We start from the raw sequence: 12,569 nt of genomic DNA, 5'->3' as shown, positions 1-12,569 counted from the left end.
TGCCCAGGCTGGCTTTCAATTGTGATCCTCAGATCTCAGCCTCCTGAGTAGCTAGGATTACAAGTGTGAGCCACCAGTGCCTGGCTTCAATAAATGATTTTTATTATAAACTATCATCATTACATGCATAATGAATCTTCAGGGAAAGAACATAATCTTTCCTGTCACAGAGTATGGAGCTTCAGAAAACAGTTATGAAAGTTATTTCTACAAATAAAGCTTGATTAGAAGTACATAAACTAGATGTGCCTCTCCGAACATTACAACTATGCTAAGTCCTCTTCTTTTCTTTCTTTTTTATGCTGGTCCAGGGGCTTGAGCTCAGGATGTGGGCTGAGCTTTTGTGTTCAAGATTAGCACTCTACAGCTTGAGCCACAGCTCTACTTCTTTGGTGCCAGATAACGTAAGAGATAAGAAGTCACACAGACATTCCTGCTTGGGCTAGCTTTGAACCATGATCCTCAGAACTCAGCCTCTTAAGTAGCTAGGATTACAGGAGTGAGCTAATAGTGCCTACCAAGTCCTTTTCTAAATGATGAGATTTCAAAGAAATAAAAAAAATTCAAATCTGAAATTCTAAGCAGTTCATTTAACAGAATAAATTTAGAGACTAAAACAATGCTATTTTTCCCCCCAAAGTTGAAAATGCACAAAAGCATGAACATTCTTGGATCTCTGAAAGCATGTATTCTCTGATTTAACTCAGGCCATGATTTTCCCACTGCCCACTCTTGACACTATCATATCTGATCCCTCCTTCCCCATCATCCTGACACACACACAGCCTATCAAGATTCCAGTTGCCTGTCATATGATTGGTTTTTTTCCTCCAAAAAAGTCTAGTTGTTAAGTTTCTGTGCTCACCAGGTACAGAACTATCCAGAACACTGTATCATAATCACACAAACACACACAACACACACACACACACACAACACACACACACACACACACACACACACAGACGAAACTAGCACCAAAATAGCAATGGGTGAAGAATCCTGAATACCAAAGCTGAAGTGTGTGAAGACTCACACTGGTGAGGTGAAAAGGGCATACTTATATTCTGCACATATGCATGGTAATTTATATTCCAGCTTCCACATGCCCAAAAATGTATGCCTGCAGTTTCCCTAATGTACAGGAGACTCAACAGTTCCAAGTTCTGATTCTTCCTGCATTAAGACCCCAAACCCTTCTATTTCTTTTTGTTGGGTGTGGGGGGGGAACGCAGAACTGGGATTTGTACTTATGGTCTTGCAATGGCTAGGTAAGCATGCTACCACATGAGCCACAAACTCAGTCCTTTCTTGTTTGAGTGGCTGGGGTTATACACCTGTGCTATCACGCCTGTAATACTTAATGATGTTATATTTCCAATGATCACTCTTAAGCCATTGGCAACTTTACCTTTAGTGTTCTCAGTTTGAAAGTCCAGCTTTAGCTAACTTCTAGAAATAAAACCTACAAAGGACAACTGCCCTTCCCTCTACCATGACAATTGCAACAAAAGCTGACAGATGACCTTAAGAAAGGGGACCCCAAAGAGCACACTTCCTAAGCTTCCAGGTTAAATAGTTTGAAGATGATGAGATGCCATTAGGAGAAGAAATGGAAAAAAAGCTCTGACTTCATTCATTGTAATGGAATAAACTAGGGTCTGTTGGATAATCATATCACTTAGTAGGAAATATCTATGCGTTCTTTGTTGGGAGAGGAAAATGGGAGACTAACTGAATTTTGAAACAACTTCTCATTCAGAGTCACTGATGAAATTCTAGATGGGATTTTAGAAGGTAAAAATATGAAAACCTGGTATGGCCAGTCTGGGTGTGACTCAAAGGCTTATCCTTATCACACAATACTTCAGTGTCTTAGCATCCCTCTGATGATCTGGCCTACATGTAAGGCCTGTCTCCTACAGCTGCAGACCCAGTTTATTCAGCTCAGCTTTTTTTCTGCCAGTTTATTTCCTCCTAAGTGAAATCCCAGCTTTTCAGATACCCCAAGTGCCACAATATGGACTCCACGCCACTCTGGGCAATCGATATGTAACTTTTAACACATGGTTCTAGTTTTCAGGAAAAAAAAAAGGAAACAAAAATGAAAAGCTAATGATAGGTCACGAGAGAGAAGGAATGAGAGGCCATCTACTCATTTACCTTGATCATTAGGCATTTTATCAGAGGAGTCCGCTAACCAGCCAAGCACGGGGGAAGAAAAAACAAGAGCAAGGATCACAAGCTTTGAAGATGGGACAGACAGAGTTTTAAAGGAAAAAAAATTAAATCCCCATAAGCTTCCAAACAAATTGAATTTTGCTTTTATAGTACCAACAGAAAAGAAATGCAGGTTTCCACAATTCCATAGACACGGTCCCCAACTAAACTTTATTAGTCTAGCCTTGCTTGGTTCAATACTTTAGTTTCTTTGCCTTGAGTTTTAGAGAAAAGGCCCTCTTAGTCTCTTATTCTCTACAAAGATTCACCTATAAGCTTACGTAACAAAGCCTGTTAAAAGAGAACCATCTATCAAAATAACATGCTTATTACTCTGTGTGGTAACCAAAAGAACCTATCTGATTTGCCTGATAAAACCTTTTAGATCACTGCGATTGGTTTATAGCCCAAAGCCCAAGTGTTCTTGTATGTGCTGCGGTTAGGCCGGTCACCCAGGGAACACCGATTTGGTGCTGGGTGGGGAGGTGAGGGATCATCACTAGGACATCTTATACTACCTGTAGGTTCTATATGCTAAGGAGATACAAAATCCAACCTTCTGCTTGGGAAGCTTTACCTTTTGGCGTTCTGAATTGGACAGCTTCAGACATGGGCCCCATGCCTTTTGAGTTTCGGGCCTGGATCTTGAAGTAGTATGGTGTATCAAGTGTTAGCTCCTGAATCTGGTGAGTCAGTCTGTTTCCCACAACAGGCTCAATAACCCAGTCATGTATCTCTGCATTCACGTCTGTACTGTAATAGATGATGTAACCTGTCCAAAGGAGCAATGGGAACAACAATCTCACTCCTGCTTTTCTGTTTGTAACCAGGGTAAATACAGGCATATGATGTTTATTCACAGTAGTTGAATAATGCTTCTCCAGAGCCTACAGTGTAAAATTCTGAAACCCAGTAGTGGCCTGCCATACTGTTTTAGCTCTTATCACAGGAAAAAAAATACAGGGCAGATGCACAGCAACCTGATAAAATTCTCTCAGACATAGGATGGGCGAAGCCTCAATGCAGTGTCACTGGATATGTCCACCAGGGGGCACTCAGTCTCCACTGATCAGTTGGGAAGCCTCTGTGACTCAAGCCTAACAGTGCTAACACATGCCGCGTTGTTTCTGTTTTTAAATGACAAAGGAAAACAAAATCCAGGTCAAGTTATGCCTGAGCATTTTACAGAAGAGGCAAAGTCAGACCTGAGGAAATGCTATGGTGCCCAGGCTTCCCGCGGAAAGGAGGACAGCACTGTGATGCTGTTTCCTCGGGCCAGTTCCTCAGTACACTCCTTCCCAGAGCCGGGCTCCAGAGGGAAGCTGCCATCTCCTCAGCCTCCCCCCCCCCCCCCCCCCGCAAGGCGGAGGAGGCCACTGCTCCTGCTAATACAGGAAGTTCAAGGAAAAGTCCCAGGTCCCTTGGAATAGCCATTGCAATGAAGGCTTTTAAGTAGTTGTGAGAGCCCAGAATCCCAAAGGAGGGGACCTGGAGGTGAGTCAGGGTTGGAATTAAAAGCCAAAATGGGCTTTTTTTTGGGGGGGAGGCAGCTTTCAGGCAAAATGACAGAATTGGTATTTATTGGGTAGTGCCTGGCAGAATTATGTTGGACATGCAATTCCAAAGCTGGTCACTGACATGTTGAACAGCTTTCCCAAGGAACACAACTGAATGGCTCTCATGGCGTCCCAATAAGCCGAGGCTGTGCAGTGCGCAGTCCCACCAGATCTGCAGGCAGTGGCGCAACCATCAGCAGGCCCACTCTGCATCACGGAGGGCATGTAGTTCATCCTCATGCCAACCCAGAGGACCATTAGGACCCACACCACAGCAGAATAACCACAGCAGCCCTCAGGCTCCCCTGTTCAGCACCCGCCTGGCACAGAGCACAAAGGGGCAATCCGCGCAGCTTACCTGTGATTTTGCCATTGGCCTCAGAGGGAGGCTGCCAGTTCACAATTATGGTTCTGGGTTTCCCTTCTTTACTCACAACAGTCACATCCTTAGGTGGAGAAGTGGGAACTACGAAATAACAATCATTCCATCATTCCCATCCATCAGGACAACTCACCGCTTTCTCTACTATTTTCATTTGTAAGACATAATAAAACAACCAGGACTGCCCCCCCACCCCCCAAAAAAGGCAGAAGAAGAAGGAGGAGGAGGAGGAGGAGGAAGAGGAGGAAGAACGAAGAAGGAAGAAGGAAGAAGAAGAAGGAAGAAGAAGAAGAAGAAGAAGAAGAAAGAAAGAAGAAAGAAGAAGAAAGAAGCAGCAGCAGCAGCAGCAGCAAACAGAAAATAGCATGGTGTGAGGATACAGAACCGTCATCTTGGCTGGCCATCAGGTATACAGGGTAGTTGGGAAAATCAACTCACGCCGCTGCCAAGTAACTACCCCTACGCCAAGCACTGTAAAAACAATACCTTCCTCATGTATGTGACAGTCTGGACAGGTGGCTATCACTGTCCTTGCTTTCTAGGTCAGGACACTAAAAATGAGACATGATGTGATTTGCTAAGATGACTTTCTCTCAATCTAGATTTGCTTGGAATGTTTTTAAGTATAGAACACTTTTCCCTCTTACTTCTAGCTGGCTCTTTAAATGAAGCATGGCTTTTAAAAGCTCAATTCCTGAAACGAATGATTTGCAAATGGACAGTCTTTTCATTTTAAACTTACACTTATAGCATGCTGTCACCTACTAAGGTTACTGCTCTGAAGAAAAGCTACACACAAATACAATGAAAGGAACAGTTTCTACTGCAAAATACTTTTAATGTACTATCAGGGAAATGTACAAGCCAAGTAAACCCTCAAATATACTCTTTTCTTTCTAAAATACTGGAGTTCTAGTGGGAGTTGGAAAGAAACCCAGTAAAAAGCTAACATCCTAAGGGAAAATACAAGTTTCATTTATTAGTTAATAAGTTGGAATTAAAGCAAAAAGACATTCCTTTTTTTGGGGGTGGGGGGAGGGTGTCAGTTGCGGAGCTTGAACTCTGGGCCTGGGCGTTGTCCTTGAGCTCTTCAGCTCAAGGTTAGCGCTCTACCACTTGAGCCACAGCACCCACTTCCAGCTTTTTCTGTGCATATGGTGCTGAGGAATTGAACCCATGGCCTCATGCATGTGAGGCAAGCATTCTACCACTGAGCCACCTTCCTAGCCTGCAAAAAGACATTCTTAAGACACTGGCACAGGAAGCAAACTGAAGGTCCATTTACTCTGTATGTATTACATTTCTAACTTTCCAAATCCCCCTTTTCTGCAGAAACTCCAACCAACAGTGCAGAAGGCCCAAGTCAGTTGGTGTAGAGTGTGCATGCTCATCTTTTTATTATTCATAAGTCACAGTAGGCCAGGATGACTAGAACCTCCTGCTAGCAAAGAGCAAGGTGAGTGAAGATAGGCCTAAACGTGAGTGAAAAGCAAGCAGGCTAAACCTCCATGACTCCACTCTCGTAATTTGATTAGTTATCTTTTCTCTCTCACGTCCACTTACAAACAAAAATTCAAAGGATGTTTCAGTGAAAGTTTTTTTCTTTTAACAAAGACTGTTTTCCCAAGAAAACCTTGGGGTGCAGCTTTGGTGTCACCCAGTAAAGTGTTCCAGCTGCAGCAAGCATGACTGGCTAAGTGGTTGGTCAAGGGCAGGTCACTTCATTTTTTTTCAATCTCAATTTCCCAGTAAAGAAGGATTAATGCCAATAATCTTCCACATCCAACCCATGCTACATATCGCACCACATGCTCTCCCATCTGCTCCTCATTTTATTTACAATAGCCCTGTAAAGTGAAAGGCAGTAATTATTACTCCTCACAGGATGCAAGAAGCTAAGATGCAGAGACAGGATGATCTGCTTGTGAACGCTGCCAGTAGAGGATTGATCATCTTAGACTGAAGTCAAACCTCTGGAGTCCTAAAATTGCACTACCTGCTCTGTGCTAAGTAGTAGCTGATATAGCGAACACATCTCCAAATGTAACGGTCTGGTAACCATCATTTCACACACTCATTTCTCTTCGTGGTGATTAAAAGCAGGGAGAGAGGAGCTTCATAACTTGGAATGTGGCACATAAGCAGGAACTTCCACTGATTTTCATACTTTGCAAAGAGAAGAAATGCCGTTCTATACAGGTTCCAACAACACATACCTAATTCAAAGGTGGTCCCATGGGCTGTCATACTCCAGGTGCTTGATCTTCGACCTTTGGTCACCATCACAGAGAATTCATAGAGTGTATTTGGTTTTAAACCAGTCACCAAATAACTCAAAGTTGTTGCATTTGCATTCTGGAAAAAGATGAATCAAGAATTTTAGAACCAGAAAACATCAACAAGCAGCTGTTTTCAGCCAGAGTAAATGTGTGGATACCTTGTACTTGGTGTTGGCGGGGATGTTAGTTTTCCATCGGACTGTGTAGTACCGGGAGTCTGTGATCTTCTGGTGTTTGGGCAGAGAGTTGTCTGCCCACGTGATCCTTATGGTGTCATGGCTCAGAATGGAAGCCTGAACTCCCACGGGTGGCATCATGGGAGTGGGATCTGGCACTGGAGTGTATGGAGCATTAATAACAAACAAATCAACTTCAGAAGTGTCTGGGCAAAAAGTAATTTAAAAAGGGAAATGGCATTTAAACATAAACAAAAATAAAAGGGAAATGCAGGGTAATATAATGAAATGAGAGATGAGAAATGGAGAAAAAGAAAGAAAATCACAGTTAATAGATAACATTCATTTTAAAAAAAGAGTATTTCTACTTGTGTTCTTTCAGGAAGAAATTATAGAGGAATGTTGAACAAAGCAGTAATTCTATGGGCACACTAAAATGTGATAATTTAGTGTTATGTTAGTATAGACATGCTGGAATTTTCTTAAAATTACTTGAAATTCAAACTCCTATTCAAAAAGGATCATGAAAATACAAAAACTTTTATTTATTTATTCATCATTTATTTTTCTGTTGGTCGTGGGGCTTGAACTCTGGGCCTGGGTGCTGTCTCTGAGCTCTTCGGCTCAAGGTGAGCATTCTACTGCTTGAATCACAGCGTCACTTCCAGCTTTTTCTGTCTAAGTGGTACTGAGGAATTGAACCCGGGGCTTCATGCATGCTAGGCAAGCACTCTACCACTAGGCCACATCCCCAGAAACCTTTTTTTTTTTTTTTTTAAAATAAAACCAGGGTACTATTTCTGAACAAGCAACCCAAAGCTCATGGCCTGTTTTGAGCTTTCAGTGGATGTGGCTCAGTTTCTGGGACCTGAGTCACTAGTGATTCTCCCTGGGTATGTAACGATTCTTCTCTTCATAACAGCCAGTGGTCCAGGCTCAGATAGGCAAGTAAACCCAAAGGACCTCATAGCAGCCTTCCCTCAGAAGGAGAGCTGCCACAGGCTAGACTAGTGGCACTTTCTCCAGCTGAGTTAGGGAACACAGTGGCAGGTTCCTATCAGTTATGGCAATGCTATAGTCCTCAATACCATAGTCTATGCTCGTGTGTGTGGTGCTGCCCTACCCAAAAGACACATTCTCAAAGAGTTACTGCAACACTGAAGCTGGATCATGTACAAAAGGAGAAGAATGTGCTTGGCTTCAGGAGACCATGGGAGCATCTGTTTGGAGCCTGAGAGTTTGGCTCTCCAAACTCCTGGTTAGGTTTCCTAAGTACACCTATGCTCTTTCATTTTAAAACTTTTAGGTGTTAGAAGAGGTGCCCCATACAGTTATGGTGACTGGCCCATCCTGCAAGTCAAAATCTGATAAGCCTTGCTTATGAAAAAACTGCTATTCTAAAGTAAGAGTCTATATGTGTGTTATTTCCTGCAAAATGAGGACTAAAAATAACAGAGAAGTAGAACACATAATCAAGGCCTTTGTTCGAAGACTGGTAGGGCACATACTAATTAGTTTTAGAAAAATGTAATTCCAGGTGCACAATTCTTTCATATGTGTACCAATTCTTGGAAAAGGTACCCAGTGTATATGAATGAGATTACAAGAAACATCTTCCTTGTATATTTCTAGCCAGTAGACTACATTCTTAAACCACATAGAGGAAAACAAATTCAATTTTGTTTTTATAACCCAACTTTAAAAAGTAAGGCCTCCCTTCACCCCCTTTTCTGGGATACAAAACCTATTTCTGGAAGAACTTACAGGCACATAGAAGAAGATAGAATAGAACTATAAACCATGCAGCAGCCAGGCACCCATGGCTCACACATGTAAATCCCAGTTACTCAGGAGGCTGAGATCTAAGAATCATGGTTCAAAGCCAGCCCAGGCAGAGAAGTCCCCACAGGACTCTTATCTCCAATTAACCACTCAAAAACCAGAAGTGAAGCTGTGGCTCAAAGTAGTAGAGCACTAGAGCGTTGAGCAAAAGAGCTCAGGGACAGCATCCAGGCCCTGAGTTCAAGGCCCATAACCGACCAAAATAAAACAACAAAACCCCACAACAAAAAGCATGTAGTAATGATTAAAAATAGGAGCTTTAAACAAAAGGGGGAGGACATTATTATCTTGGCAAGAATACTGCCAAGTCTGTATGATTATGCAGAACACCTGGAATACACAACAGACAAAACTGTCTCAAACTTGTGTGCAATCAATGGAAAAGAGGCATTTCTGAAACATTCTTTGGTTTTCATGGCTCTTTAAAAATATTTAGGCTGGGTGCCAGTGGCTCATACCTATAATCCTAACTATATGGGAGGCTAAAATTTGAGGATTGTAGTTTGAAGCCAGCCCCAGCAAGAAAGTCTATGAGACTCTTTATTTCCAGTTAACCACTAAAAAACTGGAAGAGGCTGTGGCTCAAGTAGCAGGGTGCTGGCTTTAATCAAAAAAGCTTAGGAACAAAGCCTAGGCCCTGAGTTAAGGCTCTAGAACTGGCACAAAAATAAATACATATAATAAAGCTCCAAAAAACTTTCTCATGCAAATTTAAGTTAGAGATTTCATACCACTGTAGAAAATTTAATTACTTTGTCTTAGAAATATTTAAAATAGATAATTCAAAGAAAACAAAGTGAACTTTTGATCATTAATAAATGTATAAAATAGATAATGCTTTTGTCTCTATAATGTTCATTAATATGTGAGATTTATTAAAGACATAGAAAAGTACTTTTCAAACCTACTCAGGTGACAGTATAGCATCTGTTAAATTCACCAAGACACACTGCCACAATGAATAACCAATATAATTCCTCTGGAGATAAAGAACTTTTATTTTCTGACTCATTTAGTTATATCCGGACAATGAAAAATCATTCCTTTGTATTTATTTTGTATTACTAGGATTTGAACTCAGGGCTTTTGCCTGCTATGCAAGCTATCTCGTAAGCTACACCTTTAGTCCTTTTACATTAGTTATTTTTCAAATTGGGTCTCATATTTTTGTTCTAGCCGATGTGGCCGGCAAACTTCTTTTTACACTTTCCTAGTAAGTTGGAATAACAAGTGTACTCTACCGTCCCCCGCTGTTTTAATATCCCACTGTTTTACTGAGATGGGGGTCTCTCAAACATTTTTCCTTGGCTATCCTTGAACTGTGATACTCCTAATTTCCACTTCCTGTGCAGCTAGAATTGTAAGTATGAGCCACTAAGCCTGATCTGAAAAATCACTTTTAATTCTCTCCAAATACTGCTTTCTAAGAGCCTGACACATGGAAATGTATATATATCCATATATCTATATATATCCATATATAGATATATATGGATATATATACATTTCCATATATATATCATATATATATTTCCAAAAACAGCTTTCATGACCAGGTTTAATATTTTTCAACAAGCAAAACCAAGATTAGGAGGATTTTTCTTATTCATTGTAGCACCTAAAATATGCACTAGAAATTGCCACCTACATTTCCTTCACAGCCATGTACAGGCAGGCCTCATGCCAACATTCTACATGGCTGCTGGGAAAGGGCTGTTGATGAGACAGCCAGGAGCCTACCTGTGTGAGGCCTGGTCACTGCGCTCTCGTACAGTGGGACGCCTTCGCCGACGCTGTTGAATGCTCTCAGGGTAATCACATAATGAGAACTCGGATCTGAGGGAAAAAAGTCCAAACAACCATAGACAAATCCTTGCTACAGAGTTTAAAACTTCAAGGGTGACTATGTATAATCTTAACTGGAGATTCTATTTTTATAGATGGGGTTGTTCTGGGGCATCAGGAGATGGGGCGATAGAAACACACATAGTACAAAAGACCTGGTGGATCACCTTCCTGGATTTAGTGTCAAGAGTGGAGGAGCCCTGTGCTTCCTTTCCTGGCCTTTCCCACAGTCCACCTGTTTACTCTCTTAGCACTCACAGAGTCTCTTCTCAACTATGCTGTAAGAACTATTCTGGCTCAGTCTTTCAAGCCCAGGGGAGTTTCTTCTTGGACTGCTCTTCTGTGCCTTGCTAGCTCTTCCTCCTCTAAATGTACTTCAACTCACTTCACCATTTCTTGTGTTTCCCTTTTGTTCTCGTTAGACTGAAAGCACCTGATGGTCAGGGTCCAAGTCCTGAATGCGCTGCGAAGGATTTTTATTTCAGTAATCTCATGAACAGTAGGAGGCTAGTAATCACAGGGACATTTTTACACCACAGCAAAACTCTATTTTTGCTCTCCAATAATTGCCCTAGACAACTGCGTAGGTGAGAAAGATTCAGGAGGTTAGCTGTGCTGTCAACTTTTGACTGGACTTAAATTGCGCTTCTTTTCTACGAGAAAAGTCATTCTTAAGGAAGATTCTACCAAGCAATGATTTGGATAAACAGTTTATCAGGGCATATTCAGAACCAAAAGTTAAGTTGTATCCTGTACCTAACTACTCAGGAGGCTGAGGATCTGAGGATCCAGGTTCAAAGCCAGCCTGGGCAGGAAAGTCTGTGAGACTCCTATTAACAAATAGAAAACTGGAAGTGGCACTGTGACTCAAAGTGGTAGGGCACTAGCCTTGAGCAAGAGCTCAGGGAAAGCACCCAAACTAGATCAAGTCCCATGGTTGATTAAAAAAAAAGGTAAGGGGCTGGGAAGGTGGCTCAGTGGTAGAGTGCTTGCCTTGCATGCATGAGGCCCTGGGTTCGATTCCTCAGCACCACATAAGCAGAAAAAAAAAAGCCAGAAGTGGTGCTGTGGCTCAAGTGGTAGAGTGCTAGCCTTGAGCTGAAGAGCTGAGGGACAGCGCCCAGGCCCAGAGCTCAGGCCCCAAACTGGAAAAAAAAAAAAAAAAAAAAAGGTAAGTCTTACAAAAAAAGATGATGATAATTCAGTTTGTAAAAGTATCATGCCCAAATCAAATTCTTTATATCTTCTTTGCAAAGTATCCAAAATTTCTGCTCATTCTATCTAAGTTTTAAGAATGTTTAAATATATGTTTATATATTCTTTGTCAGATATTTGAATAGAAGATATTTCCTCCAAGTCTGTTCTTGTCTTTTTATTTTACTGATCTTCCCAAAAGTAGTTTAAAGTAAAAACTTTAAAATTTTGATGAAATCTATTTTTGTAATTTCTGCCTCTTTTTCTTTTCTCTTGGTTGTGAGGCTTGAACTCTGGGCCTGGGCACTGTCCCTGAGCTCTTCAGCTCAAGGGTAGCGCTTTACCACTTGAGCCACAGTATCACTTTCGGTTTTCTGGTGGACAAAGAAGTCTCATGGACTTTCCTGGCTTTGAACTGTGATCCTTAGATCTCAGCCTCCTGAGTAGCTAGGATTACAGGCATGAGCCACTGGTGCCCAGCTAATGCCTTTTTGTATCCTAAAAGGTCTTTGCTTACCCCAAGGTCATGGAGATTTATTTTCTGTTTTGTTTTCTTCTAGAAAAGCAACAGTACAGTTTTGGTTCTACATTAAAGTCTGAGTTTTTTTTGTTTTTGTTTTTGGTCGTGGGGCCTGAATTCTGGGCCTGGGCACTGTCCCTCAGCTCTTCAGCTCAAGGCTAGTGCTCTACCACTTGAGCCACAGCACCACTTCTGGCTTTTTCTGGTTATGTGGCACTGTAGAATCAAACCCAGGGCCTCATGCATGCAATGCAAGCGCTCTACCACTGAGCCACCTTCCCAGCCCCTAAAGCCTGTGTTTGTGTATGTTAGGGTAAGGTTGAAGGTCCCTTCTTTTTTTCATATAGACATTCAATGACTCCCACACCATTTGTTAAGAAGATATCCTCTCCTTACTGAATTATCTCAGTACCTTTCTGAAAAATCAATCGACATAGCCAGGCTCCAGTGGCTCATGTCTATACTCCTAGCTACTCGGAAGGCTGATGAGCCTGTAATCCCAGCTACTGTGAAAGCTGAGATCTGAGGATGACCAAAGTTCAGAGCCAGCCTGGA

The 12,569-nt window shown here is 41.8% G+C and overlaps 1 protein-coding gene across 1 annotated transcript in view; it reads right to left on the bottom strand.

Annotated features, from left to right (window-relative positions):
- The window catches only part of Neo1 (neogenin 1), a 100,085-nt gene that overhangs the window by 26,092 nt on the left and 61,424 nt on the right, over positions 1–12,569 (bottom strand). The window contains exons 17-21 of the mRNA XM_013011918.1: positions 10,196–10,291; positions 6,596–6,771; positions 6,375–6,513; positions 4,135–4,242; positions 2,798–2,992 (exon numbers count right to left, since the gene is read on the bottom strand). Coding sequence (XP_012867372.1) covers positions 2,798–2,992; positions 4,135–4,242; positions 6,375–6,513; positions 6,596–6,771; positions 10,196–10,291 — 714 coding nt within the window. The remainder of the gene's footprint in view (positions 1–2,797; positions 2,993–4,134; positions 4,243–6,374; positions 6,514–6,595; positions 6,772–10,195; positions 10,292–12,569) is intronic.

The sequence above is a fragment of the Dipodomys ordii genome, unplaced genomic scaffold (assembly GCF_000151885.1).
Source record: "Dipodomys ordii isolate 6190 unplaced genomic scaffold, Dord_2.0 Scaffold15, whole genome shotgun sequence".
In the NCBI taxonomy this organism is placed as follows: Eukaryota; Metazoa; Chordata; class Mammalia; order Rodentia; family Heteromyidae; genus Dipodomys; species Dipodomys ordii.
This window is presented reverse-complemented; position numbering and strand designations above follow the sequence as displayed.